Source organism: Salvia hispanica, chromosome 6, assembly GCF_023119035.1.
Source record: "Salvia hispanica cultivar TCC Black 2014 chromosome 6, UniMelb_Shisp_WGS_1.0, whole genome shotgun sequence".
In the NCBI taxonomy this organism is placed as follows: domain Eukaryota; kingdom Viridiplantae; phylum Streptophyta; class Magnoliopsida; order Lamiales; family Lamiaceae; genus Salvia; species Salvia hispanica.
The window spans coordinates 7,360,747-7,386,964 of NC_062970.1; the positions used below are offsets into that span (position 1 = coordinate 7,360,747).

General features: G+C 37.6%; 6 protein-coding genes across 12 annotated transcripts; 3 read left to right on the plus strand and 3 right to left on the minus strand.

Moving 5' to 3' along the window:
- The first annotated feature begins 408 nt into the window (after positions 1–408).
- On the plus strand, positions 409–2,569 carry LOC125196470 (probable protein phosphatase 2C 35). Its single transcript, XM_048094996.1, has 2 exons — positions 409–1,603; positions 2,226–2,569. The coding sequence occupies exons 1-2, from the start codon at positions 707–709 to the stop codon at positions 2,361–2,363; spliced, it is 1,035 nt and encodes a 344-aa protein (XP_047950953.1). The 5' UTR covers positions 409–706; the 3' UTR covers positions 2,364–2,569.
- Positions 2,570–2,647: 78 nt separating this feature from the next.
- Positions 2,648–5,392, minus strand: LOC125196471. 4 transcript variants are annotated; one of them, XM_048094999.1, is made up of 5 exons: positions 5,197–5,336; positions 3,392–3,588; positions 3,274–3,319; positions 3,096–3,143; positions 2,648–2,942 (listed from the first exon to the last, which is right to left on the minus strand). In XM_048094999.1, exons 2-4 carry the CDS (start codon positions 3,536–3,538, stop codon positions 3,100–3,102), a joined length of 237 nt encoding a protein of 78 aa, XP_047950956.1. In that variant the 5' UTR covers positions 3,539–3,588; positions 5,197–5,336; the 3' UTR covers positions 2,648–2,942; positions 3,096–3,099. The 4 variants fall into 4 exon arrangements, with proteins under 4 accessions (XP_047950956.1, XP_047950957.1, XP_047950955.1 ...); XM_048095000.1 differs by lacking the exon at positions 2,648–2,942 and having other exon boundaries at positions 2,959–3,143; positions 5,273–5,392; XM_048094998.1 differs by lacking the exon at positions 2,648–2,942 and having other exon boundaries at positions 2,959–3,143.
- Positions 5,393–6,430: 1,038 nt separating this feature from the next.
- Positions 6,431–10,687, plus strand: LOC125194222 (putative E3 ubiquitin-protein ligase RF298). Of its 3 annotated transcripts, none has more exons than XM_048092331.1 (3): positions 6,431–6,693; positions 7,163–9,338; positions 9,835–10,687. In XM_048092331.1, the coding sequence occupies exons 2-3, from the start codon at positions 7,170–7,172 to the stop codon at positions 10,381–10,383; spliced, it is 2,718 nt and encodes a 905-aa protein (XP_047948288.1). In that variant the 5' UTR covers positions 6,431–6,693; positions 7,163–7,169; the 3' UTR covers positions 10,384–10,687. The 3 variants fall into 3 exon arrangements, with proteins under 3 accessions (XP_047948288.1, XP_047948287.1, XP_047948289.1); XM_048092330.1 differs by having other exon boundaries at positions 6,431–6,596; XM_048092332.1 differs by having other exon boundaries at positions 6,431–6,596; positions 7,168–9,338.
- A 3,029-nt stretch (positions 10,688–13,716) lies between these two features.
- Positions 13,717–19,448, plus strand: LOC125194025 (pyruvate, phosphate dikinase, chloroplastic). 2 transcript variants are annotated; one of them, XM_048092019.1, is made up of 19 exons: positions 13,717–13,836; positions 13,910–14,165; positions 15,036–15,092; positions 15,426–15,659; positions 15,734–15,871; positions 15,956–16,118; positions 16,187–16,422; positions 16,513–16,641; positions 16,718–16,897; positions 16,967–17,269; positions 17,345–17,506; positions 17,579–17,668; positions 17,735–17,873; positions 17,950–18,257; positions 18,337–18,465; positions 18,545–18,682; positions 18,759–18,836; positions 18,902–18,993; positions 19,091–19,448. In XM_048092019.1, exons 2-19 carry the CDS (start codon positions 13,914–13,916, stop codon positions 19,131–19,133), a joined length of 2,871 nt encoding a protein of 956 aa, XP_047947976.1. In that variant the 5' UTR covers positions 13,717–13,836; positions 13,910–13,913; the 3' UTR covers positions 19,134–19,448. The 2 variants fall into 2 exon arrangements, with proteins under 2 accessions (XP_047947976.1, XP_047947977.1); XM_048092020.1 differs by lacking the exons at positions 13,717–13,836; positions 13,910–14,165 and adding an exon at positions 14,857–14,927.
- Positions 19,449–19,999: 551 nt separating this feature from the next.
- Positions 20,000–20,851, minus strand: LOC125194026 (protein DMP2). The gene has a single exon (XM_048092021.1). The coding sequence runs from the start codon at positions 20,716–20,718 to the stop codon at positions 20,164–20,166; it is 555 nt and encodes a 184-aa protein (XP_047947978.1). The 5' UTR covers positions 20,719–20,851; the 3' UTR covers positions 20,000–20,163.
- Positions 20,852–24,473: 3,622 nt separating this feature from the next.
- On the minus strand, positions 24,474–24,974 carry LOC125194589. Its single transcript, XM_048092846.1, has one exon. It carries the CDS (start codon positions 24,972–24,974, stop codon positions 24,474–24,476), a length of 501 nt encoding a protein of 166 aa, XP_047948803.1.
- Positions 24,975–26,218: the final 1,244 nt, after the last annotated feature.

Here is a 26,218-nt window from a genome sequence, read left to right on the forward strand (position 1 = left end):
CAATGTGCATAACAGGGGGTCTTTCCGGGGAAGGCATCACCCGAATGGCCCGTTTTTTCCAAGACGACGATGCCCACTGGGAGATGTGTTTAATACAACGAACTTTATTACTATTATTTGTTTTGTACTTATAAATTAAATAAGCTAGCTTTATTATATATTAAAATAAAATAATTAAATTAGTGATGATGAAAAAATGAAATGTTGAGTTAGGGAGAAATAAGGGAGAAACCATTGCAGAGGTTGGCTAAAAGTTGGCTAAAAACTGGGGATAAATTTTGGTCTTGATGTGGCGCTGATGTGGCAGGAGTTAGGGAGAAATAAGGGAGACCATTGGGAGTGCTCTAAATTAAGGTTGATTTGATTCTTATTTCTTACACTATTGCCCTTTTTCTGCAAGCACGGGTCTTCTTCACCTTGTCAACTCAAAACAATTCTTTCTCTCTCCGATCATTTCTTGTTGATTGGTTCTTGATTGGGAGATTTTCTCCGCTTTGAAAAATATTAATTCTATATTGGTCAGAACCCTTCTTTTCCGTTAGCTTAACAATTCAAGCTAATTCAATTCTAAGAAACTGCCATTTGGGGGTTTCTCTCTAAATATGCGGGAAACTCTTTTGAATTTCTTCCAAAAGTCTTGATTTTTATTTGTGGGTTTAGTTGCCCTCTTCAAGCCTAAGTTTTTATCAGGGCTTTCCGGTGGAAAATGGGTTGTATTCAGTCGAAATGCTGCCGGAATTACGCGGCATCGTCTGACGGAGAAAACGAGGAGGGTCAGAATGCTCATGTTGTTGCAAGTTCGTTTCTTGATGTTGTTGACGTTCCTTCTCATGATTTCAAGCTGTCTTACTCTGTGATTAGCCAGCGTGGTTATTATCCTGAAACCCCTGATAAGGAAAACCAAGATAGTTTTTGTGTGAGGACTAATATTCAGGGTAATCCCAATGTGCACTTCTTTGGTGTGTTTGATGGTCATGGTTTGTGTGGCACGCAGTGCTCGAATTTCGTTAGGGATAGGCTCGTTGAGATGTTGTCGAATGATGCTGCATTGTTGGATGATCCGGTTAGGGCTTATAGCAATGCTTTTCTAGCGACTAATGAGGCGCTTCACGATAGTGAGTTTGATGATTCGATGAGTGGCACTACAGCCATTACTGCTCTTGTGATTGGGGATAAGTTGTATGTGGCGAACGTGGGTGATTCAAGGGCAGTTTTGGCTGTTAGGGAAGGGGATCAGGTCGTTGCACATGATTTGTCGTATGACCAGACACCGTTTAGGAAGGATGAGTGCGAGAGGGTGAAGCTGTGCGGGGCTCGGGTTTTGAGCGTTGATCAGGTGGAAGGGCTTAAGGATCCTAGGATTCAGTCGTGGGGGGATGAGGAGACCGATGGGAATGATCCTCCGAGGCTGTGGGTGCAGAATGGGATGTATCCTGGGACTGCATTCACACGGAGTGTTGGTGATAACATGGCGGAGAAGATAGGTGTTATTGCTGATCCAGAGGTTGCTACACTGCAGCTTACATCGTCTAGCCATCCTTTCTTTGTCGTTGCGAGTGATGGAGTTTTTGAATTCCTATCCAGCCAGACAATTGTTGACATGGTATGCTGCTGCTGTATATAGCTTTGCCACTTATTTCTCATTGTTGATCTGCATCATAATATCGAAGTCTATTGATTGCCAAAACATGCCATCTTTACAGTCATATATGCAAAACACTAGGCTCTGTTTGAGAAATCTTTACATAATACTACTTGTTTTAGCCTTTGCTTACAGCCACTCGGAGTATATTATTATGCGTCGCGACCAATTAATGCGTGTGCAGTTAAACGTTTTGATTTTTTCGTAAATGAAATATGTCACCTCTGCTTTTTCCTACAAAATGTTGGTTTTACATCTAATAGCATTTCACACTCATTCATTCTTGGCATGCTGGATACATAGCAACTACTAACTAGATTATGTATCCTATAGTTACCAATAGGTGGGACATTTTTTTTTTAACATAATCTGGAAAATGAAAATATTTGATTGCTATGGCTTGTAGAGTAAAGGATTAATATCAGATGAATCTGGTTTTAATTTCTATAATGGATTATTGCAATTGAACTTATAGTGTTAGTTGCATCGTGATGGCTGCTACTGTAATTAGAGACGTAAACAGCTGACTAGAGTGGTTGTTGGTCTATTATATGATGTTCGCCTGTCTATCCCATCCGTGCAGGTTGACAAATATACGGATCCGAGAGAAGCTTGCTCTGCCATTACCGGTGAATCGTCCAAGCTGTGGTTAGAGCATGAAAGTCGAACGGATGATATAACAATGATCATTGTACACATTAAAGACTTGAATACTGTATAAAATCACTGGCTTTCTTCATTCTTAATACCAGATTTGCTTTGGTTAGTCGGGGAAATGTTTTGGCTGATTGTGAGAAATGTAAATTATTCTTATCCAAGTCCTATAGCATTGGTTCTACGTGTTAGTAAATGCTAGAAAGTAAATGTCCAAATAGCAACTGCTGTCATCTACCACTAATCTATTTGAGCCTTATTGATTTGGAAGCATTATTTCATTTGCCTCTTGGATTTTTTCTGGAATTGCAATATACATGTGTTTAGAAGCCATTGATGACCATAACTGAAAGCTCTCGAAATCCATTTGATTCAGATAGATAGAATAAATTGTTAAAAAAAACACAGGCCCTTGACAACTGCTGTTACTCTCGTACTATGTTATTTTGCCAGTACTTGCCATTCATCAAATCATGTTATAAAATCACTTGGAAAGGCTGCAACTATGCTTGGCGACGGCATTCATCTTCTTAACTCTTAACTGGGCTGTTGTAAGTGACTTTGAGGGAGGAGGGCTCTGAGTTCTTAAAGCGGCAGCCTCTTGCCGATAGTGAACATGGGAAGGAGAGAGCGAGAGAGAGTATTGCTGTGTAAGGAAAGAGTAACCAAACATGATTTCAGTTATTAAATAAACGGTCAAGCCAACCAAAAAGTTTTTCTTTAACAAAGATACAATCTTGGCTTTCCATATATTCCATATCTCTATTATTTAGTCTAAGAAATCGAACACCATCAGCACCTGCTCAGTTATTTCTTCCACCATTGCATGCTTTTAGGAGTTGAACTTCTGCAACAAAAAAAAATAAAGACTAAAACAATAGCCAAAGATACCAAGAGAAACACTGCATCAGAGTTTCACTTAACTAAAACATAGACTGGCAACAGTTTTGCTGAAAAATAACTACAAATAATGATACCTTTTTGACAAGATTTCCAATTCCTGTTGGAATTGACAAGACAATCCTGCAAAAATAACTCGAACATAAGTATTTAAGGATGGTTATTGGGTTTAAGCTGCCACACACACACACATACCTGTAGAGCTAAGTACACAGAGGAGCATTCTCCAAGTTGCTTGACATTCTCATCGTCCTCATCTGCATCACTTTGATGTAATTCTGGTGGCCGTGAGAGTGGTTTGCTTGAGCCCGGACTCGAGCTGGATTTTTCCGGTGGGTCCATGTCAGTAAATGACCCTTTCACAAGGCCGAAAGTTTCTTTTCTAGCTTTCCCTGGAAAAAAAGAATAATTCAAAAAATTAGAATAACTCAACACTAAACATTTCTTCCTCAGAAATCTGATTAAGACAGGAAAAATACTTTATAGTTTATGGTTATCCAACATTCCAGCTGGATCTGAAAAGACCCCAAAATTAAATTTGAAAAAAATCCCAAATTTGTTATGGCTACCTTAAAGCATACAAAAAGCTAGGCCAAACATCGAGCTACAGCTACCCAACTAACAACAGTATTAACCCATTCCATAAGAGCTCCTTGAACAACAGAAACGTAATGATTTCTAAAAAAAACACCCAAAACCGAAACGACATCCCGTCATAGACCTTCACCACCCAACTCATTTCACAAGAAGATCTATACCTTGATTGAATTTTTTACACTTCCCTTGAGGCTTTTACAGAAAAGCATATAACGTAAACAATATGCAAAAATGGATCATATAACCTAACAGAAACTAAGCTGATATACACTAAACTTTATCCAGATTGAGTCTCCAATTCCAAATCATAATTAGCACCCACCAAAACAAAATCTCAAGGTATTGAAACAGACCAGGTGTCATTTCTTTAGTTCTTCACAACCAGTAAAATAAATACTAAGACAACCAAAGCAAACGTCACACACACACACACATATAGTTATACCTGCATTGGAATTTCCATTTCCCAACAAAATTTTACGATCTATATCTTAAAAATTTCAAAACTCATTGAACACATTCTTTGATCTAATTGAAGACTGCAAGTACATTGATTAGTGGCAACCTAGGTTGAACAAACCATATAACTCTACCTTGTTAATAGCCCTTCCATCCCACTCTTTATGACCCAAAACTCATTTTTGAGTTGTTTGATTTATAATGGCTCAACTACAAACAAAATGCTTTAGAAAACAGAAACATGTGGGTCTCTTGACTCTCTTTAATAGAAACACATGGTGTCTCTTTAAGTTATCTTGACACTAGATTGTTATCAATTATACCAACATTTGCAGCACGCATACTCGAAGAAATGCCACCTTTAGAAATCGGAGAATGGGATCAATCATAAATCGAGTATAAGTAGGCTTAGGCTATGCACGAACTAAACCAAGCTGATTACTAGCAGGCTCAAGCTTGGCTGCAAAATTCGATTGGCTTGCCAATTTTTTTGGCAACTGTTATTCGAGCTGGACTTGCAGCTTCAGATGCATAAAGCAAGAAATACTCCCATCATTTCACATCCAAATAGTCAGTAACAATCAGCAATAAAGTAAAATGAAGCAAAAATATGAGCACTCTTTATTCAGACTACTCAGTATTTAGAACCCTAGCATATCAATTTGCAATTCGAGCCCTAATTTAATGAATAGTCGAGTCCCTAATTTCAGTAAACGAAAACTGAGCCTAATCTGTCACAAGAGATTTCTAGCTCCACACAACCACGGGAAAAAAATAATCGGAAGTAAATTGAAAGCGAAATGCACTAATAATCTGATTTCAAGAATTTGCTGAAACATTACAAATAATTAAGAACATTCTAAATTAACAAAGTATCCAATAAGAAAACTGAATATATGGAAAACACACAAAAATTAAAGAAGTGCTCGCTATGAAAACTATACCAGTAGCAAATTCTGCAGTTCACGTCTAGCGAATTTTGTAGTTTCTTCAAAAACATTTTAAGACTGAAAAGTTTACCTATGCGTTAGGGCTGGATTCCCTACTCTGCTGTGGTAGTAATACGTCTACGTTTTGTTTCAAATTTTATATTCGTACATACATATTGCACTACTCCACCATCCACACCGCTTATAAAATTAGAATTGTTTACAAATTTATTGATCAGTGAATTTACTTATATAAAGTACTAATAATTTGTTGATATTCATTTTTAGTAATTAATTTTTTTTCTATAATTTGTTTTGGACTAAAAAAGTATCAAATTTGAAAACTCATTTTATATTTAAAATTTAATGATAATGGTTATTAAATTATAGTTATTCGTTGACTTATGACCAATTTCATAACTTTAAGTCTTTAACACTTTAATTAATACACTAACATTTCAGTTTTTTCAATTATCTCATGATGGTAAAGTTAATTTCATAATCCAAAATTAAAGTAAGAAAGATAAAGATAGAGTAAATTAACTGATAGAATAAAGTATGAGTGAGTGATGTTTTATTTTTTGTCAAAAAATAAAATGACTCAACTTAATTAAGACATTTCAAAATGGAATACGACTCAACTTAGTTGGGACGGAAGGAATATAACTTCAATTTTATGCATTATGAAAAAATTAAAAATTATGATTTATATTTTAATTTTGAAATTTATGAGAGCATCAAGAAGTCAATAAAAAAAATGACAATTATCTCTTAAATTACTCCAAAAATAATTTAAAGAATAATACTAAGGGAGTTTCAATTATTTTTTAAAATTAACTTTTAGTGTAATAGTACAAATGAGATTTATAAATTTAAATACATAACGACTTTCTAACATTTGATAATTTTTTTGTTAAAATAAAATATGGATTAGTTAGTTAGTGACTTAGTGCGGTATCTAATTATGTATTGCTATTTGGAAAGAGTTAAGTTTGTACTAAAAAAAATTTTGAGACAAAACGGCGACGTATCAATTCCACAGCAGGGATCCGGTCGTTAAAATGAGAGTAATGTGCATATTTCCCATTATACCCCTGGGTACATCAAATTCACACGCGTACATAGCTGAACGCGAGCCACGTGCGAATGCCAGCACCTTAACCAAGCCAGTGTAAATTAGAGCAAAAAATAAAGAAAATTAAAAAAGACAATCTTTTCTTTCCTAAAAATAAAGTGGAGAAGAGAGAGAGAGCAATTTCTCTTGAGCTTGATAGAACTTTTTATTCTTATTTATTCTACAGACAAAAAACAGAGAAAAGGAAAACAAACACAACTGTCCATAATCTCTCCAGTTACATCCCATGCTCTTAGATTTGTCCATGGTTTGATCCCTCTAATTTCATAAGCTGCAATCGGTACGAATCGATGATGCAAAACATCCCAAGAATTATAAAAGAATCTCACTGTTTTCTGGGATCTCCACGATATGCATAAAAATTGAATCTTTTTGTGGTGATGATCTTGATGTGGGCTTTCCCCAATTTCGATTCTATTGATCTATGCGATTGTGTTGAATTGGGGATGATATTAATTTGCATTGACTATTGAGCTGTTGTTTCTGGGCTGCAATCTTGTTTTTTATGTTATTGATGTGTCTATTGATGCAGATGGTTTTGTTTCTTTTTTTGGTGATTTTGTTTAGTGAGTGGAAACAGTGGCATAGTCTGTAAGAATTTGCTTTACCTGATTAATTTGGTTCTGAATTTATGTTGTTGGTTTTGGATTGAACGGTAGCGAATCTATATTGATTGAGCTTCTTTGCTTATGTAATGATGATTGAATTCTTGTTTGTTAGCTTATTCTTCGATTATTTTTAGCATCGGACCTGTTTTTTAATGTTATATTTATAGTCAAGATGTAAATATTTGAGAGGTGATGGAATGATTGGATTGGCAAAGTGCTAAAAACATTTGTTGTGCAGATTAGATATGGCGTCAATGGTTGCAAAGGCTTGTGGCAGTACTTCCAGTCAAATGCCGGTAATGACGGTTCAAGAAAAGGGAAGTAGGAATAAGAGGAAATTCCGGGCTGATCCCCCTTTGGCTGATCCTAATAAGGCCATCCCTTTACCTTCAAATGAATGCACCAGTTTTGAATTCTCAGCAGAGAAGTATGAGAGTCAGGGGCATATGAATGGGTGTGATATGTGTTGCATAAACCAAGATAGTTCAGATCATAGTTTGAAACTCGACCTTGGACTGTCTTGCGCTGTGGGGATGTCTGAGATAGGCCTGAGCCGGCCTAGAGAGGATATAGAGGTATCAGCGGATGAGTTCCGTGATGCTGATTGGAGTGACCTTACAGAATCCGAGCTGGAAGAGCTCGTTTTGAGCAATTTGGATACAATTTTCAAGAGTGCTGTAAAGAAAATAATTGCTAGTGGTTACAGTGAAGAAGTTGCTACTAGGGCGATTTTGAGGTCTGGCCTTTGGTACGGATGCAAGGACATTGTATCAAATATAGTGGAAAACACACTAGGATTCCTTAGAAGTGGGCAAGAAATCGATCCTTCTAAGGAGCACTATTTCGAGGATTTGCAGCAGATGAAGAAGTATATATTGGCAGAGCTCGTTTGCCTTCTAAGAGAGGTCAGACCTTTCTTTAGCACCGGGGATGCAATGTGGTGTCTGTTGATATGTGATATGAATGTGTCGCACGCTTGTTCCCTGGACGGTGATAGTTTTGTTGGTGATGCGAGTTCAAATATGAACCCCTCCGTTTCTGCTCAATCTCAGTTGAGATCAGAGCTCAAAAGCTCTGAATATAACAATTTAGTTCCTTGTAAGCCAGATGCTTCAATTCCGCATGATCATAGTTGTCCATCTGAAGCAGCTCACCTGGCTTCGGTTCACGGTGATCATAGCTTCCAGTCTGAGACGCCTAAGATAACTAGTGGTCCTAACTCGAAGCTAAAAACTTCCCTTGTTTCGAACGGACTTGCTCAAGATAAAGATTCTCACAATTCTGCATCTAATGCTAGTGAAAAACCTTTCACTGCATCAGGAGTGTCTACAGTTGCTGAGGAGAAATTTTTTGGCAGTAGGAAAGTTTCTGCGATTACGAAAAGGGAGTATATATTACGTCAAAAGTCAATGCATTTTGAGAAACACTACCGCACGTACGGCTCTAAAGGTGCTTCTAGATCTGGTAAGCTTAGCAGTTTTAGTGGCCTAGTCTTGGATAAGAAACTTAAGGGTGTGGCAGAGTCTGCAGGCATAAATGCCAAGAATGGCCCGCTCAAGATTAATAACAAGGGAGTTGGATTTGATGTCACTCCAGATAATGTGAGTCGCAATCTTCCAACAACTACAGCATTTACTTCAGCTCCAACGTTTGGGTTGGAAGCTAATGATCAATCTTTGTTGCCTAAATCGAGTATCTCATCTGCCTTACCTTTGGTTCCAGTGAACGCCTCCCCTTCTTTACCGGTTGCTGATACAGAGCTTTCTCTATCTTTCCCTGCCAAAAGCATCGCGAATCCAATGCCAATAAGCTACAACATTGAGGCGGCCAATTGTAGCTATCTTGGCTTGTCAAGTAATAAGTCTCTTGGCCAGTGGGGCCCCCAGGACAGGAAAGATGAGATGATTATGAAGCTGTACCCAAGATTGAAGGAATTGCAAAATCAGCTCCAAGAATGGACGGAGTGGGCGAATCAGAAGGTCATGCAAGCTGCAAGAAGACTTGGTAAGGACAAAGCGGAGCTTAAAACACTTAAGCAGGAGAAGGAGGAAGTGGAGAGGCTGAAAAAGGAAAAGCAAACGTTAGAAGAGAACACCATGAAAAAACTTTCGGAGATGGAGAGTGCTCTATGCAAAGCAAGCGGCCAAGTAGAGCGAGCTAATGCTGCTGTTCGCCGGCTTAATGTTGAGAATTCTGCATTAAGGCGGGAAATGGAAGCTGCTAAGGTACGTGCTGCAGAGTCGGCTGCAAGCTGCCAAGAAGTGTCAAAGAGGGAGAAGAAGACCCTGATGAAGTTTCAGTCATGGGAGAAGCAGAAGAACGTTTTTCAAGAGGAGCTCTCTGCTGAGAAATTGAAATTGACACAGATGCAGCAGAAACTAAAGCAGGCTACAGATGTGCATGATCAAGTTGAGGTATATGCAGCCATAATTCTAGTGTAAAATCATTATTGATGTTGATTCATCTGATAGGATATGTGATTTTTCGACTTCTATCTAACTAGAAGTCCATGTGTTGTTGCCACGTCTTTCGGTATGCTCCTTTGTATGTTCGTGTTGATATATTTGACTGGGATTCCTGTGACTAAACAGCTAAAGTTAGTTATGGAGTAAACTGTTTTGACACCATGATGTATTTTGAGTTGCACCTTATTGTTATGCCTCACACTTGGAGTACCTACGTTAGTGTCTTCAGGGAGTCGAAATGAAAGATCCCATTATAATGGGAACTACATAGTATTTGATAAAATATCTGACTGTGGACTCAATGAGAAACATGGCCATGATAATGGTATAAATATATGTTGGTCTTCTTGGAAGATGGAGCTAAGGGCTAACAGCTAATTGTTGTCAAAATCTTTAGTTTCCATCTCCGTCTAATCTGATCATGTGAATATGATGACAATTACAGGCCAAACTGAATCAGGAGGAGCAGGCGAAGTGTGAACTGCTTACACAAGTCAGTTCATTGAAAAAAGAGAGAGAACAAATTGAAGTCTCCACACAATCCAAGGAGGATATGATCAAATCAAGAGCTGAAAACAATCTACAGAAGTATAAAGATGATATAGCAACGCTCGAAAAAGAAATTTCCCAGCTGAGGTTAAAGACCGACTCGTCCAAGATAGCTGCCCTTAGAAGAGGTGTAGACGGAAGCTATGCCAACAAACTGACCGACTTCAGAGACACAGAGCTTCTGAAAGACTCCGCAATCTCTTACATCTCCAAGATGGTGGCAGCCACAGATCTCCATGGCTTCTCCAAGAACGGAGGTGTGAAGCGTGAGAGGGAATGTGTGATGTGCCTCTCTGAGGAGATGTCTGTGGTCTTCCTCCCTTGCGCACATCAGGTGGTGTGTACAATGTGCAACGAGCTCCACGAGAAGCAGGGAATGAAGGACTGCCCATCCTGCAGAGGCCCAATCCTGCGACGTGTCTGTGTACGTTATGCTCTCCCTTAAAGTTTTAATATTGCAGATAAAGATGAGTTTGCTAATAATATATATGTGTTGGACTGATTTACAATAAACATTGGATGTGTGGATACAACCCCTACAAAAAGAAAAGGGAAAAAACACAAACAAGAAGAGAAAAAAACCAAATGGCTTGTGTTTGAGTCTGGTTTGTATATGCTTGTTACCCTATTTTTATTTTTTGTTTCCTTTTTCGAATAATAGCGTGCTGCGATTCTTATGTCTGCCGGTACATGTAATTCTGTTTAAGAACATATTTATAAACTCAAGTGGAGATAGTTTTGGCTTTAAATTTTGTTGTTGATTTGTTGTCTGAACTTTGTTTGTTCATGGTCTCATATATACTATGGATTTTTTGTGCTGTGATAATTTTAGGTGAAAGAGCTTTCTTGATTTCTTTGTTGATCAGCTTTATGAGAGTGGTGTGATTCTATTTTGTAGCTTTGGGAAATCTTTCTGGTCAATTAAACTAACTTATTTGATTCTTGACTGTCTTTGTTGAGCATCTATCATACCAATTGAATTAAAAATTGAATTGAATTTTGTTTGATGGAACATATAGGTTGCCTTTGTGGAATTCTTCCTAATTTATTTATAAAAAGAATACTATATTGTGCGCGTATTATTTTAACTCACACATTTATCTTTTAATTTATGTTTTAAAATTTTGGAAACCTTTTTGTTCAAAAATTGTAACTATGAAATGTTCCATATGCGAATGTGTGGCATCGCAATTTCGGAAACCTTTCTAATAGTAGCATTTTTTCTGCATATTAGTAAACTTGCAGTTTTTCAAATTCTACTGTCTGAATACAGTCTAGTTATATTAAATTTCATATGTTTGCAGTATGGACAATTACTAGAATGGCAAAAATAACCATGTGCAAAAATGAATATGGCAACACCTATTTATTTGATAATTTATCGATGTTTCAAACCTTTGTTAGCATATAATGTGCCTAAGAAATACCAAGATGTTACAACACAATAATTTGCTATTCATTCATAAGAACAGTTTTACACCCGTGGAATACATGGGTTTTTTTAATAATTTCTATGTTATGTGAAAGTATTATCAAAATACTAGTGTGAGTTAACACTTCTTAGTTCTAAATGTACAATCATTGAAATTTGCATAGATACATATCTTATAAGGTAACGACTTATCTACTAATTCTTTCATGCATTTAAAAATTGCTTCCAGACAAGACAAATTAAATCCAACTACACCTGGAGGAATTAAAATTAATTTGTGTGAATGCATTATAACTAAAAAAGAAACCTCGCGATCAACTTGTAATTGATTCAATAAATATTAAGCAAAAAGTGCTATGCATAATTTGTAACTTTACCGTTATTCAAAACTATCACGTGAATCCTATCTCAATTAACTAACATATGGCTTTGTAATTTTATGATAGTAGACATTTTAATTTTATAATGGACTACTAAGGTTTTTTTTTAAACAAAAAATTATTTTTAAGAACCCAAAATTTTATATAGAATGGAGTATGCTGAAATTTCCATTATTTATTTTAGACTAAATGAAAGCTCCAAATTAGTAGGAGTGGGGAATGGGGTTGCAAAAGTCCAATGATTTGAATTATTGCATTTATAAAGATAATACTCCGTATATAATAATCCAAAAATCTGAAATAATTATTTTAAGAGTTCTAAAATTGGACCAGTGCCATTTTGTCAATTAGAAAAATATGTGTTGTGCACAAGGAGGGAACTAATATAAAAATTTCCTCATGTGTTTGCGCCAAATTCAATTTTTATTTTGATACAAGTCATTCTTCAGAATTTATACAAAATAATGATTCGCACATGCAAAAATCAGAAATTAAAAAATTTATAAATTTTTTTTAAAAAGGGTTTCCACTGAAAACATAATTAATAACACTAATAGCTAATAACATAGTGTAATAACATTATTCGTATAACTTTTTAAAAAATTATTGAAGGCAAATATTATTCGTGTATAGATTAGAAAGATGGGCTTACACAACTCTTCTCTATGTGTACAACACTTATCCACGTGTCGTAACATTTTTGGTCAAATAGTATCTTCCAGCATCGATGGAGTAGGTCCAGACCCAGTTAAACACTTGATTTCGAATTCTACATTATTTCTATTTGGAAATCACCACCACTCATAAGTATATCGAAATATATAGTAATTCAGTTTTAAATAAAAAATAAAACTAAGTAGAAATAACGTAAATAGTTTATATTTTCGAAAATATTTAAAATAATTGTATATTTTTTTTGAAATTTTAATTAAAAATTACCTTCATTTAAATTGATTTAAATTCATGATGTATTATGAAATATGATAAATCATACTATTAAACATAATATTCATATTTATTCTCAACATATATTTGAGTTAGTATTTTATGTCCACATAATATTATATCAATTCTAAATAATAATTAGATTCTCATTTTTTTCCAAATAATTTCAAAAACTTTTTCTAATTTTTATTTTAATCCGACATCTTCTGTAACTATTAAAAATAGTTTATATGGCCTTGATGCGTGTGCCATGAGAGACAAACAAAGCCCACGATCACAAATAATTGCACTCCTTTATAACATACAAAAATAATTGATACTCCGTCGTTCCTTAAATTTTGTCGCATTTTTCCATTTCCATTCATCTCACAAAATATTTTATATTTTAATTTATCATTTTTTTTATAGTGGATCTCATATTCTATTAACTCATTCTAATTCACATTTTATTACTCCCTCCTTCCACAAAAAATAGAACACATTCATTTATGGAAAATTTTCAATAAATAATAACCCTACACATCATTCCACTAACACTACTTCTCACTTACTTTTTCTCATTCATTCTTACTTTTTTCTCTTCTATCTTACTTTACCAATTCTACATTAAAATCCGTATCATATACAAATGACTCTATTTTTTTGTTGACGAAGGGAGTATAAAACTAATACTACTATACTATATAAAAGTAGGATTTGCTCTCCACTAACCTTTTCAACTCAATTTTCATTATATTTTAAAAAAAATGTGAATAGTTAATGACAAAATTTAAAGGATTGAAAGAAGTATCAGGATAAATTCGGACACAATTACAAATAGGAAGAACAATACAACAATATCAAAATCAATACATGCATCGAAACTTCGATGACCAATGGTTTATTTCTCTCAATCTATATTATGAAAATAAAATATCGGAGTTTATTAGGCGTAGATTTATTTAATTAAAAGTCAAAATATAGTTAAAAAGAAATAAGTTAGCGCCATAAACTGTTAATTGGAAATCGAGGTCCACTCATTTTCCCACCATACATATAAAATCAATCCAAATCACCAACCGCCAATTTTTGGGCTTCACAGAGCTCTCATCTGCAACTCACTGATTATTCACTTTCCTTTTCCGGAACTCATCAAAATTAGGTATGGTATCTCTGATCAATCGACGTGTGTTTTCATAGTGATTTTGATTGTAATTGGTTGTTTTTTGTTTTAGAGATATGTCTTCGATAGTGAAAGACATATTGATAAGATCGACAGCAGCGAGTGATCAGGTGCATGCACGGAACAAAATTAAAGAGAAATTGGGGGCTCGGATTCAGCTCAGGCCGCACCCTCGTCCCATCCGATGGGCTCGATCTGCCCGGTGCCATGGTTCGAGCATCGAGCCAGCTGGTTCCTCGCCCGGATCAAGATTACGGGCTGAGGCTCTTCTAACTCCTGTTTCGGACCCCACCTCGACTACTAATAAGGTTCGCATAGATGCACCCTATGTGTGTGTATTAGTGTGTGTATTATATGTGCATGTACAACTATACCTATTTCCAATATTAATTCACGCTAACGAATTATTCTAGTAGTAATAAAAAGCGTAACGAAATGAAACAATTTGGAGCTTTGAAATACTCAAAGTTACACTTACCTATGCAGACCATTCTTCTATCTAGCTAACGACAGCACAAAATGCATAGGACAAATTTGGTTTTTATTTTCTCTAAAATGATAAAAAAAAATTGTTATTTTTGATGGATAGATTCTAAATAAATGGATATAAAAAGATGATAGGTACAAATACGTGTTACTAAAAGCAACCTTATTTGTCCCCTCTCTCTCAAAAAGTATTAAAAAATCAACCTTATTTATTTAGCTCACAAACAATGATACATAGAAGTAATTCAGATGCATTTTAATTTGTGCAATTATCAAGTTAAAATTAAGTATGAGAGGTGAATTTATAAGGATGAGAACAAAGCAAGTCGTAGGAATAGGACAAAGATGTTAGAATCTATTGACGCTATATTTAAGACTAAATCACTTGGAAAATTTCGGCCATTTTCAACTAAATCTACGTCAAGACATAATATACACGTGGCTTCATGTCAATTAATTCTGTCACACTTGTTACCATACCACCTATATAATCACATATCAAATTGCATCCTTCCCAATCTCCATTTTGCCTTTGATCAATTCCCTTCTGCTTCACTTAATTGATCTCAGCCATCATGGTGCAGGTGCTTGCTTACACTCATTCTTGTTTATATATTTCTCTGTGATATTTGGGGTTTGATTTTAATGTGAGAATGAATATATGCTGATGAAATTTCATTTTTTATTATCAGAGGGTGTTCACTTTCGGCAAGGGAAGGAGTGAAGGAAACAAGGGTATGAAATCCTTGGTAAGTCTGTATAAATCATTCAAATGTATTTTCTTCATATATATATGTATTCATTCATGCTCCAAGCTATGTTTTTCTCTTTCCTAAGATAATCATGTTTTGTTATATATCATGATGGATGAAATATAGTACTTAGTATTTTGTTAATGGTGTGATCAGATGATTGTAGTAATAAATTACTCCTATTAATCATGAATTTAGTAAAAATGTATTGGTGTTGCTTGAATTGGTTGCTTTACATCATAGTCTGTGGATATAGCTGGATGAATTAGTAGTATTGTGTTAATTGTGAGATGAAAATGAATAGAAAATGATGGGATGGTGTTGTATCAGTTGGGGGGAAAGGGTGCAAACCTTGCTGAGATGGCGAGTATCGGGCTATCTGTGCCCCCGGGCCTCACCATCTCTACTGAGGCGTGCCAAGAGTATCAACAGGTAGGCAAGAAGCTGCCACCGGGGCTGTGGGAAGAGATAATGCAGGGCTTGAAGATAGTAGAGGCCGACATGGGAGCTTTCCTTGGTGACCCCTCCAGGCCTCTTCTCCTCTCCGTTAGATCTGGAGCCGCGGTAATTGCTTGTGAAAATGCAATTTTCCATGCTTTGAATGAGTGTTATAGGCTGCAAATTGACTGTTTTCACAGATCTCCATGCCTGGGATGATGGACACTGTGCTGAACCTCGGGCTCAATGATGAAGTAGTGGAGGGTTTGGCTGCAAAGAGCGGAGAGCGCTTTGCATACGACTCGTTTAGGCGTTTTCTTGACATGTTTGGAGATGTGGTAAGCTTTTAGGATGACTATCTCACTTTAGCTTTGTTTGCTTAAGAAATATGTATTTTGCTGATTGTTGGATTTTGGTTGAAGGTGATGGGCATTCCTCATGCACTATTCGAGGAAAAACTCGAATACATGAAAAGTGCCAAAGGCTACAAGCTCGACACTGAGCTAACCGCATCTGATCTCAAAGAGCTTGTTGAGGAATACAAGTCTGTATATGTCCAAACCAAGGGAGAGAAGTTTCCGTCAGGTACACTACTTTTGAACTTGCTTTCGTGTGGCGTTTTAGCATATAATGCTTTATTTGTCCATATACAGATCCAACGAAGCAGTTGGAGTTGGCTGTCAAGGCAGTTTTCGATTCTTGGGACAGCCCGAGGGCGAACAAGTATAGGAGCATAAACCAGATAACAGGACTCAAGGGAACTGCTGTCAACATCCAATGTATGGTGTTTGGAAACATGGGAAACACTTCTGGAACGGGCGTCCTCTTCACCAGGAACCCGAGCACTGGAGAGAAGAAGCTCTATGGGGAGTTTCTCATCAATGCTCAGGTCTTAATTATTTCTCAATATCCAAGTTGATTATGCACGTTTTCGTGGAGAATTTCCTAGCTCAATACTGTTTGTCACGTCTCTATTTAGGGAGAAGACGTCGTTGCTGGAATCAGAACGCCAGAGGATATCCAACTTATGGAGACTCATTTGCCAGAAGCTTACAAGGAGCTGGTGGAGAACTGTGAGATATTAGAGAGACACTACAAAGACATGATGGTTAGTAAATAATTATTCAAATTTATGTTGTAATGTTATGTAATTTTGTCCAACAAATCTGCATCCTCGTATGCAGGATATTGAGTTCACCGTGCAAGACAAAAGGCTGTGGATGTTGCAGTGTCGGGCAGGGAAGCGTACGGGCAAGGGTGCTGTGAAGATCGCGACAGAGATGGTGAAGGAGGGGCTTGTTGATACCCGACAGGCAATCAAGATGGTCGAGCCTCAGCATCTCGACCAGCTTCTTCATCCACAGGTGCATTAAGTTCCATTTTCTCTGTTACTACTTACAAGGATTGTGTGTTGTAATTTTTTTTTCTTGTAGTTCGAGGATGTGTCATTGTACAAGGGCAGTGTGATAGCCAAGGGGCTGCCTGCATCTCCGGGTGCAGCGGTTGGACAGGTCGTGTTCAGTGCTGAGGATGCTGAGACCTGGCATGCTCAAGGAAAGAGTGCCATTTTGGTAAGAACTGAAACGAGTCCAGAGGACGTGGGGGGCATGCACGCGGCTGTTGGAATTCTGACTGCTCGAGGTGGCATGACATCACACGCAGCTGTGGTAGCCCGTGGCTGGGGGAAATGCTGCGTCTCTGGCTGCTCAGATATACGTGTCAATGATTCTGAGAAGGTAGCAGAACTGGAAACTCATATGGTTGCATTTGGTAGGAAAATCTTACTTAAGTCTTGCTTATTGCTGATGCAGTTTGTCTCGGTCGGAGACAAAATAGTACGGGAAGGAGAGTGGATATCGCTTAATGGCTCCACAGGTGAGGTGATCTTGGGTAAGCAGCCGCTTGCTCCCCCAGCCCTGACCGGGGATTTGGAGACGTTCATGGCCTGGGCAGACGAGATCAGGCGTATCAAGGTGCCTTGGTTGATTTTTAATTGAAAAAGATATTATTGTTCTTCACTGATTTCTGTTATGAAACTGAAATAGGTCATGGCGAATGCGGACACACCGGAAGATGCACAAACAGCTCGGAACAATGGCGCTCAAGGGATCGGCTTATGTAGGACCGAGCACATGGTAAGTTGTGTACATGCTTGTATATTCTCAAATCTGTTTGTGACATTCTGTTTGTGTTGGTGTTAGTTCTTTGCCTCTGATGAGAGGATCAGGGCTGTCAGAAAGATGATAATGGCAGTGACAACTGAGGAGAGGAAGAATGCTCTTGACTTGTTGTTGCCTTACCAAAGAGCTGATTTCGAGGGTATTTTCCGTGCAATGGACGGTATGTTGATTAAACGTGCATTGGTGTTAGTCAAGCATTGTTCAGAACACTCATTTTGTGCAGTTCCATTTCTCAGGTCTGCCGGTCACAATCAGACTCCTTGACCCTCCGCTCCACGAGTTCCTTCCTGATGGCGATCTAGAGCAGATTGTTAGCGAGCTAACTTTTGACACAGGCACAACTGAGGAACAAGTCTACGCGAGGATTGAAAAGTTGTCTGAAGTGAACCCCATGCTTGGGTTCCGTGGATGCAGGCTTGGCATATCCTATCCCGAGCTATCAGAAATGCAAGTCCGCGCAATACTTCAGGCTGCTATCTCTTTGACAAACCAGGGTGTCACAGTGTTCCCGGAGATCATGGTGCCTCTAGTCGGAACACCTCAGGCATGCACACCGTGTTTACATTTCCACTTTTCTCTGTTTACGAACAATGTAGTTATAAAACAAGGCGTTTGCGTTGCAGGAATTAGGGCATCAGGTGCGTCTGATACGCGCTGTTGCAAAGACCGTGTTCTTGGAGATGGGGACGTCGGTGAACTACAAAGTAGGCACCATGATTGAAGTCCCTAGAGCTGCTCTGGTAGCAGATGAGGTATGTAACAAAACCAGAATTAGCTAGTGCGATCTTTTGTTGATTTTTCGACTCATTACTTGGTGGTTTTGGTGTTCAGATTGCCAAGGAAGCAGAGTTCTTCTCCTTTGGGACGAATGATCTTACTCAGATGACATTCGGGTATAGCAGAGACGACGTGGGCAAGTTCCTCCCTGTCTACTTGTCCAAGGGAATCCTCCAACACGATCCATTCGAGGTTTGTTGCTTTCTTTTGTAAGGCTGAGTTTGATCTCTTGTCTTCTGTGCTGAGGTGCTTCGTGTCGTGATATCAGGTGCTCGACCAGAAGGGCGTTGGCCAGCTTGTGAAGATGGCTACAGAGAGAGGCCGTGCTGCTAGGCCGAGCCTCAAGGTAATATCTATCTACCTAACCCTGAATGGGGACCTCTTTCTTAGACTAACGGACTAAAATGACAGATCGGGATATGTGGAGAGCACGGTGGGGAGCCTTCGTCCGTGGCCTTCTTTGCAGAGGCCGGACTAGACTATGTCTCCTGTTCGCCTTTCAGGTACACCATTTTCCAACTCTAACAAGAGCTTTGTTGTTTCCTGCTAAATTCTTAATGGAGAAATATTTATGAAATTTTGTATCCATTGCCATTGAAGGGTGCCTATTGCAAGGTTAGCTGCAGCTCAAGTTGTTGCTTGAGACAAGAATGTTTGAAGGAGGCAATCTTCTAGCATTTCCAGTTTAAATTGTGTATAAATAAAACTAGTGCTTTTTCAAAGTTTAATATTACATAATTATTTCCTCTCTATTTAGGAGAGGAAGCACATTCAAAGAAGGGAAAAAAGAAAGGTTCGATTGTACATGTAATCTCATAGTAACTTGTTTGCAAATAAAAGATGTAACTTGTTTGCAAATAAAAAATATACTAACTTGTTTGCAAATAAGAAAATAGTAGTACTATATGGTAGTATTTCTTCTTTACATGATCATATGTGGTATTGCTTCTTTACATGATCACTGTTTTAAGAATATTTATATTTTTCCAAGATCCTATTTTTCTTGTTTTACTGTAAATTCAGCAGGAGTTTTTGTGCAATATAGATTTAATAAATTGATCTTGCAGCAATATTGAAAGTTATAAAAGAGAATGGATTTGGCTTTTGGCTGTTTTTTTCTACTGAGCTGCTGTACTTTAATTTACAGTAAATTTTTTTTTTTTTACTTTAATATTGACAAAATATATTAACATTTGTTAAAGTATAATTGACTTAATTTTAACATCCATAAAAGCGTAAGATTCATTTTTTTAACACTGAAAAATAAGAGCCTGAATTACATAAATAAATTAACTACAGTGAAAGTAAAGTAAAGGGGAATTATTTTTTAGTCATGTTGTATTCTCTCTTTCACTAACAAGTTTTATAGTAGCACTAACTAATGAAATTGAAAACGATTTCAATTAAGAGGTTTGTGAGAATATCTACTTCTTTCTATCCAAAAAAGTGGCTACGAGATGTAATGAAAACGAGTTTCTTGAAATTGTTCTAGCACAGTAAGAAGTAGGATGGATTTGAAATTTGAATTAACGAGTAAAATTAACGAGATAGTTTACATCAAACCAGAAATCCACATTTTCCTATCAAAAAAGTAAAATAAAATAAAAAATTAAAACCATAAATCAGAAATCCACACGAACACACATAGGTTTACATGATTAAGACATGATGTGTTATGCTTGAGCAACTTGAGTTGGAGCTTGACTGTAAGGATAGCCTATTCCATGTCTGTTATTCGGAAACATAACAAAAACAGCAGTGGAGACGGCGCCTATGACAGGCGGCATTGCCATGAGCAGGGCCTTCTGCGTGGACTCGAACGACGGGTAGAAGCACTCGACCGTGTTAGGATCGAGCAGCGACACCACGGCAAACACCACCAACGAGAAAAATCCGTGCACAAAGTCTCCGAAACCGAGCTTGTATGAGGACAAGTCGACCGAGGAGTCAGGGGAGGGCCAGAGGCCGCTGGTGGTGGCGACGCCATAGTGCACGTTGCCCTCGCTGTCCGTGTAGCTATCGGTGAAGGAGGCGAAGCAGCAGGAGGCCCCACAGGCGGCGATGAGGAAGCTGGTGAGGTACTTGTGGATGAGGTGGCATTGGCCGTTGTTGGTGAGGACCGGGTTGAGGAATTGGAAGGCGAAGACCGTGCCCGTTGGGAGGAGCTTGATGAGGTTTCCGAAGCCGGCCAGGGTGGCTTGTGCGGTGGTTCTAGGGATGGTTGACATGGTGGTGTTCAAATGTTTGTTTTGTTGATGTTTTTGGATTGTGGAGAGTGGGGTTTATTTATATAGAACAAGTGTGTGTTTGTGGTTTGTGGAGTTGCTTGTACGTAAGATTAAGAAGTGATGAGCTTAAGCCATAAGTAGGGATTTTTGTTTTGTGTATGTTTTGCGTTTACTCTTCGGAAGGGTGATGATGAATGCTTCAAGGTTTATATGAGTTTCATCATCATGTGTTTGAAGAAGCTTTCAACTCATTTTTTTTTTCATTATTCAAACACTACTTAAATTGGATAATGCTACGGCGTAGAAGTAAAGTTTACAATAATAAAATTTGTTTTGAGAAATCTTTATAGACTAATTCTTGATCTTGTCTCTAAAATATACCGCACATGGATATAAAATAGTATAGAGAAGAGAGATGGGCTAGTACGACAAGCATAATAAAATTATACTAAAGTCATTCGAATTAGGGGACATTTGAATTCGTAATTATTAAGTACTCCATTCATTAATCCTATTTTAGGAATGGTTAAATTGACACACCATTCTATAAAACGTAGTACACAAAATGAAGTCGGATGGAGAGATGCAACTAATTGTAGTTATAATCTTTTTTATTCATCACTGATCATGGAGAAGTGGGAAACGGTTATTTGTTGGAAGAAGGAGACGTTTCTTGATAATGAAAATGGTGGATTGTCGGTTTTATTTAATCATGGAGAGAGTGGCAACTGCAGTCATTATTAGTGTACTAGTAATTATCATTTTCTCTACTATAAATTAACGATACCGTTGTTAAGTTGTTGAGGAGGTTAACATCGTTTATAGTATGAATTTAATTGAAAGGAAAATATCAATTATACGACTTTGGTATTTTTTTGGTTTGTCTCTAATATCGTGCACTTAATTTTGTAAATTGCACTCCAAGAAATAGAATAATCGTTCGTTGTAATATACTACTACACCCGTTTTATTACCTTATATAAAAGTTCAGTAAAAATATGATCAAACCTATTTTTGTCCATTTGCTTTATTTTTTTCTCAACGTTGTACACGTTCACTTCATTTGTCTTCCTTCTTGTATTAGTTTTTCGATTTGGGCTTACATATCTTAGATCAATTAATCCAGATTAAAATTTCGTATGTAAATCAACCAATTGCCAGTTTTATTGCGGGCTCAGTCACTGGGCTCTTTTGTCCCTGTATTTTTATTTTTTTGGAATTGCTTGTGTACTTGCTCATATTAATAAAGTACGCCATCCGTTTCATAGTAGTAGAATCATTTTGTAGTAGAGTCATTTTACTATTTTGGTACATTCCATGTAATGAAGTCTTTTTTCATTTTAGTAAAAATCAACACATTTCGTCTCACTTACTTTTCCCTCTCTCTTACTTTATTCTATCTGCTTTTTCCTCCTAATACTTTATTATATTTTTATCAAATATACATTAAACACTTTTTTCTTAATCTTCGCTAAAAAAAATGTCTCAACTACTATGGAACGGAGGGAGTACTAGTATGTTGCCAAAAAAGATTATACAATTAAGTAAAATTAACTATAGTATAATTATCGCCTCTTAACGTAATCATATTTATAACATTACCTTATTTCTAAAAAAAACATTATCATATTTAAGATAATATCCAATCGATCCTTGAATCTACTAATGCACTTATTAGTAATTAAATGTAAGCACGGATACCGAATCATTAGGACTAACTATTAAGGTCATCCACAATAGGGCGAATGATGCGGCGGACGAGGCGACGGACGATGCATCGTCCGTCCCTTAGTCCGCCATTGCAGCACCCCGCCCTAAGCCCACTCCTTAGTCCGCGGACTATGAACACATTTTTGCATTGTCCGGCCTATAGTCCGTCCTATAGTCCGTCCCATTGCAGGGAGGACGGACTATAGACTGGACTATGCACACATTTTTCATTTTTTTTTTGTATTTTCTTCTATATATATCACCAATTTTTTTACTTCATTTCACACCTTTCACTCCACTCTCTTCCCCATCTCAATTTCTCTCTAAATTCAATAATGAATTCCGACGATTTCCATATTTGCAAGCATAAAATATAAAAAATTAATACTGACAATAGGATATGTCTTTAATTTGTGGTGTTTTTATTTTTATTCTTGCTAATAATTGATATTATTTGCAAATGTAAAAAATAGGATTAATGAATTTTTGTAGTGTTTAAATATTCAAATAATAAATAAAATGCTTAGGGCGGGTTATAGTCCGCCCCATTGCAAGTGGAAGGGGCGGAAAATAAAATGCTAATGTAGCGGTGCATAGGGCGGGACTTAGGGCGTTGTATAGTCCGCCCCATTATGGATGCCCTTAGTTAGGAAAAATATTCAATAGGAACGGCTTTAGAAAATTCAATGCGACTTGAAAATATCCCAAATTCCAATTGATTTATAAGGATATCGACGCTCTAAAGCGCCAACGATACGCATAAACAACTCCCCGCGCATTCTAAAACGCCGCCGGAACATGTTTGCGGGAAACCGCGGTTTCTCCGAAAAGTAGTTGTCGTACAGCCCGCCGATGTGCAGCCTACGTTGATCCCGATCAATCACCGCTTCGGCGGTGGATAACCCGTGAGGGCGAGGTATCGCCCGCTTGTTCCACTCCTACGCATGTACCGCTCCATCTCGCGGTTCATGTAGGCATTCATAGCCTCGTTCATCCTCCGTTCGTACTCCTCAGCATCCCCACCACTACCGCCCGCGTTACTCATCGCTCGATGATGCTCTTGTACAGAAAGTTAGAGAGAGAGAAAACTCGTTAAAACAAGCTGTGCAAATGAAAATGAAACTAAAATCGCGTTTATATAGGTTTTAAAAAAAATAAAAAAAATTAAAAATCGTCGCTGGCCGATCGGGCCGCCACAATGGCGGCCAGCGCATCGGCTAGCCTGCTTCAATGGTTTGGCTAGCCGACCGGCTAGCCACGTGAATCGGCTAGCCGGTCGCTAGCCTACTATTGGAGATGCTTTAAGCAACGGTGACGACTGGTGAGGGGTGAACGAATCATATTAGCAAAGCAATAGGGCAGTACTGAATTTATTGTGCTTTCGTGTTTTCTTCACCTCTCCCAAAAGCATCATTCTTCAGTTTCTTCGACTTAAAAATTTAACTATTAAAATCAGGTTTAAAAAGCATATATGATCAAACTTCTTCTAGTTAAAGATTTAATTTGATAGTATAAGGTTTTTTTTGTAGAAGAACACATAAAATGAAGCAGAAAAGAGGGAGAAATACATAAGACATGATTTTTATTTATACTAAACCTAAAAAAGCAAACTAATTACTCTTATTACAGAAAAAGGGAAAAAAGAAAAAAGTAAGAAATATTACAGCTGAGCTAAAGCAATAGTAGCATTGAGCACAAATACATAACTTACCCAGATTCTTACAAACACACCCCAATTCTGCAAATTCCTCCAGATTTCAGCTAAGAATGATTTTTTTCTCAAAGAAGTCATAATCGTTAATCTCACTTTATTATATCTAAGTACATAACATAAATAGATTACATATTAATGATTAGGACCCAACCCCAAGAAAAACAAAAGATTTTTACGAAAACCCTAGAGATTTGATATTAATTAATCCATCCAATTCATCACCAAATCGCTTAAATTCTTTCAATCCAGATCGATCTAGAAAACCCCTTCGCCCGTATTGTGAAAAATATCTACGGGAGGATGAAGAAGAAATTCCGGCGGATTATCGATTTCAATCAAGACGAAGCAATCGGCGCAGATCCCTGGTGGCTGGATCATCGGAAGGATTGAGATTCTTGTTGAAAAAAGAAGGTAAAGGTAGAGATCGAGGAGATGGCGACAGCGAAAACGCAGATCCGGCATAAACTTCGAGAAGCGGCAGCGGCATCCTTTCCGGCCTCATCCGTCCCACCGTCATATCATCTGCCGCCGGCGGAGAAACAGATCTCGCATCGCCGCCGCTCAATTTGGCAGAAATGCAGCTCAGCGATTGGCCCCTCCGCATAATCCTCACCCCGCCGCCTTCCTTCCGCGCTCCTTTTGCTTCGTTAGATTTTCTCTTGTCGGATTGGGGAAACGTCTTCCTGTTGTTGTTGCTGCACGAGCGCCGATTGACGACCGAATTGGAGAAATTCGCCTGCGAGGAAAAATTTCTCCGGTGGTGGAAATGCGGCGGAGCGATGTGGAGGCGCTGGGCCAACAAATCTTGTGAGTACAAAACCTCCGTCCCCATTTTTAAGGAGGAAATCTAACGTTCAAAATAACGAATGAATGATCGAAAGAGGGAAGCTCGGAAGAAATAGACTTCCCAGATTGGGAAGAATAAAATGAAAACGAGCCCTCTTTTCGAAGTTTTTCCCCTTTATTTCGTGCCAACTCCTCGTCCTCAATAAGGAGGGAGGTTTTCCTTCTTATTTTCTTGTGTATTTTTAGTGCTATTGCTAATTTTCTACGATTTATATACAAAACCAAGTGTGTCTAACGATTTATAGAGAAAATGAAGGAGAGATAGAGAAATCAAAGGGGAGGCTTCAAAGTTCAAAACGACCTCCCTCGTATGCGTCAACAAATCTATGAAGAGAGAGAGAGAGAGAAAGTTATAATTAAAATTTTAAATTTTAAATTTTAAATAAATAACGAATGAGGATAAAACGGGGCAGTCGAGTGTGAATGTGTGATTACTTATTTTGGATCATATTATTGAGATTTGAGGACACTTTAATTAAAATAAATTGGAGTTTGATAAAATTTGGGTAATAGCTAACTGACCAATTCTTAATTTATTTTTAATTAATTATTTTTTTTTCAAAAATTAAATCCTATACGAAGGAAGAAATTACAACTGAACTCGACACCTAATACAATGTCTAAGCTCCTTGTCAGTAGGACAAAGGCTGTGGACTTAATTTGTTTTTTAATTACTTCATACTATGGTTGCTTAATCGGATCTCTAGTTCTCGGTTAACTGGAATCAGAACCGAAACCAACCGGTTAATTGAGGAACATGGAACTAGAAAACTATTTCTGGTTCTGAACTGGAATCAACCAGTTCTTAACTGGATGGTTCCAAATTGGAACCAACCGTTCCGGTCCCGGTTCCGTTTTTAGGATTTATGCAAAATTGAAACTGGTTAACCGGTCAACCGGTCCGTTAGAACCGAAACCGGCCAAATAAGCATGCCTACTCCACACCCTCGTACTTTCAATTTTCTCATTTTAATTTCATGCAATTTCTTCTTCATTTTTAATATAGAACCCATAATAGCAATTCAAACAACGAGAGAGTGAAACACCAATGAAGTTTTCTTCACCCGCTTTATCTGTTAGTTCCGTAAGCGCAAGGATGTATTATTCTTTCATTCTTTGTTCAACGAATGACAAGAATGACTGAAATGATTGTATATTTTGAGGGTGCCCACAACTTAAGAGGGCTACCGGTTGGAGTTTTGCCGTGGAGTTGCATGCTAGACCACATTT

Excerpts from the sequence above, each read along its gene's own strand:
- LOC125194222 (XM_048092331.1), top strand. The coding sequence starts at position 7,170 with ATGGCGTCAATGGTTGCAAAGGCTTGTGGCAGTACTTCCAGTCAAATG. Across the intron at positions 9,339-9,834 it reads ATGTGCATGATCAAGTTGAG|GCCAAACTGAATCAGGAGGA; the intron begins GTATATGCAGCC and ends TGACAATTACAG.
- LOC125194589 (XM_048092846.1), bottom strand. The coding sequence starts at position 24,974 with ATGGGGACGGAGGTTTTGTACTCACAAGATTTGTTGGCCCAGCGCCTC.
- LOC125194026 (XM_048092021.1), bottom strand. The coding sequence starts at position 20,718 with ATGTCAACCATCCCTAGAACCACCGCACAAGCCACCCTGGCCGGCTTC.
- LOC125196470 (XM_048094996.1), top strand. The coding sequence starts at position 707 with ATGGGTTGTATTCAGTCGAAATGCTGCCGGAATTACGCGGCATCGTCT. Across the intron at positions 1,604-2,225 it reads GCCAGACAATTGTTGACATG|GTTGACAAATATACGGATCC; the intron begins GTATGCTGCTGC and ends CCATCCGTGCAG.
- LOC125194025 (XM_048092019.1), top strand. The coding sequence starts at position 13,914 with ATGTCTTCGATAGTGAAAGACATATTGATAAGATCGACAGCAGCGAGT. Across the intron at positions 15,093-15,425 it reads ACAAGGGTATGAAATCCTTG|TTGGGGGGAAAGGGTGCAAA; the intron begins GTAAGTCTGTAT and ends GTGTTGTATCAG. Across the intron at positions 17,507-17,578 it reads ACGAGATCAGGCGTATCAAG|GTCATGGCGAATGCGGACAC; the intron begins GTGCCTTGGTTG and ends AAACTGAAATAG.
- LOC125196471 (XM_048094999.1), bottom strand. The coding sequence starts at position 3,538 with ATGGACCCACCGGAAAAATCCAGCTCGAGTCCGGGCTCAAGCAAACCA. Across the intron at positions 3,320-3,391 it reads CTGTGTACTTAGCTCTACAG|GATTGTCTTGTCAATTCCAA; the intron begins GTATGTGTGTGT and ends TTATTTTTGCAG. Across the intron at positions 3,144-3,273 it reads TTGGAAATCTTGTCAAAAAG|AAGTTCAACTCCTAAAAGCA; the intron begins GTATCATTATTT and ends TTTTTGTTGCAG.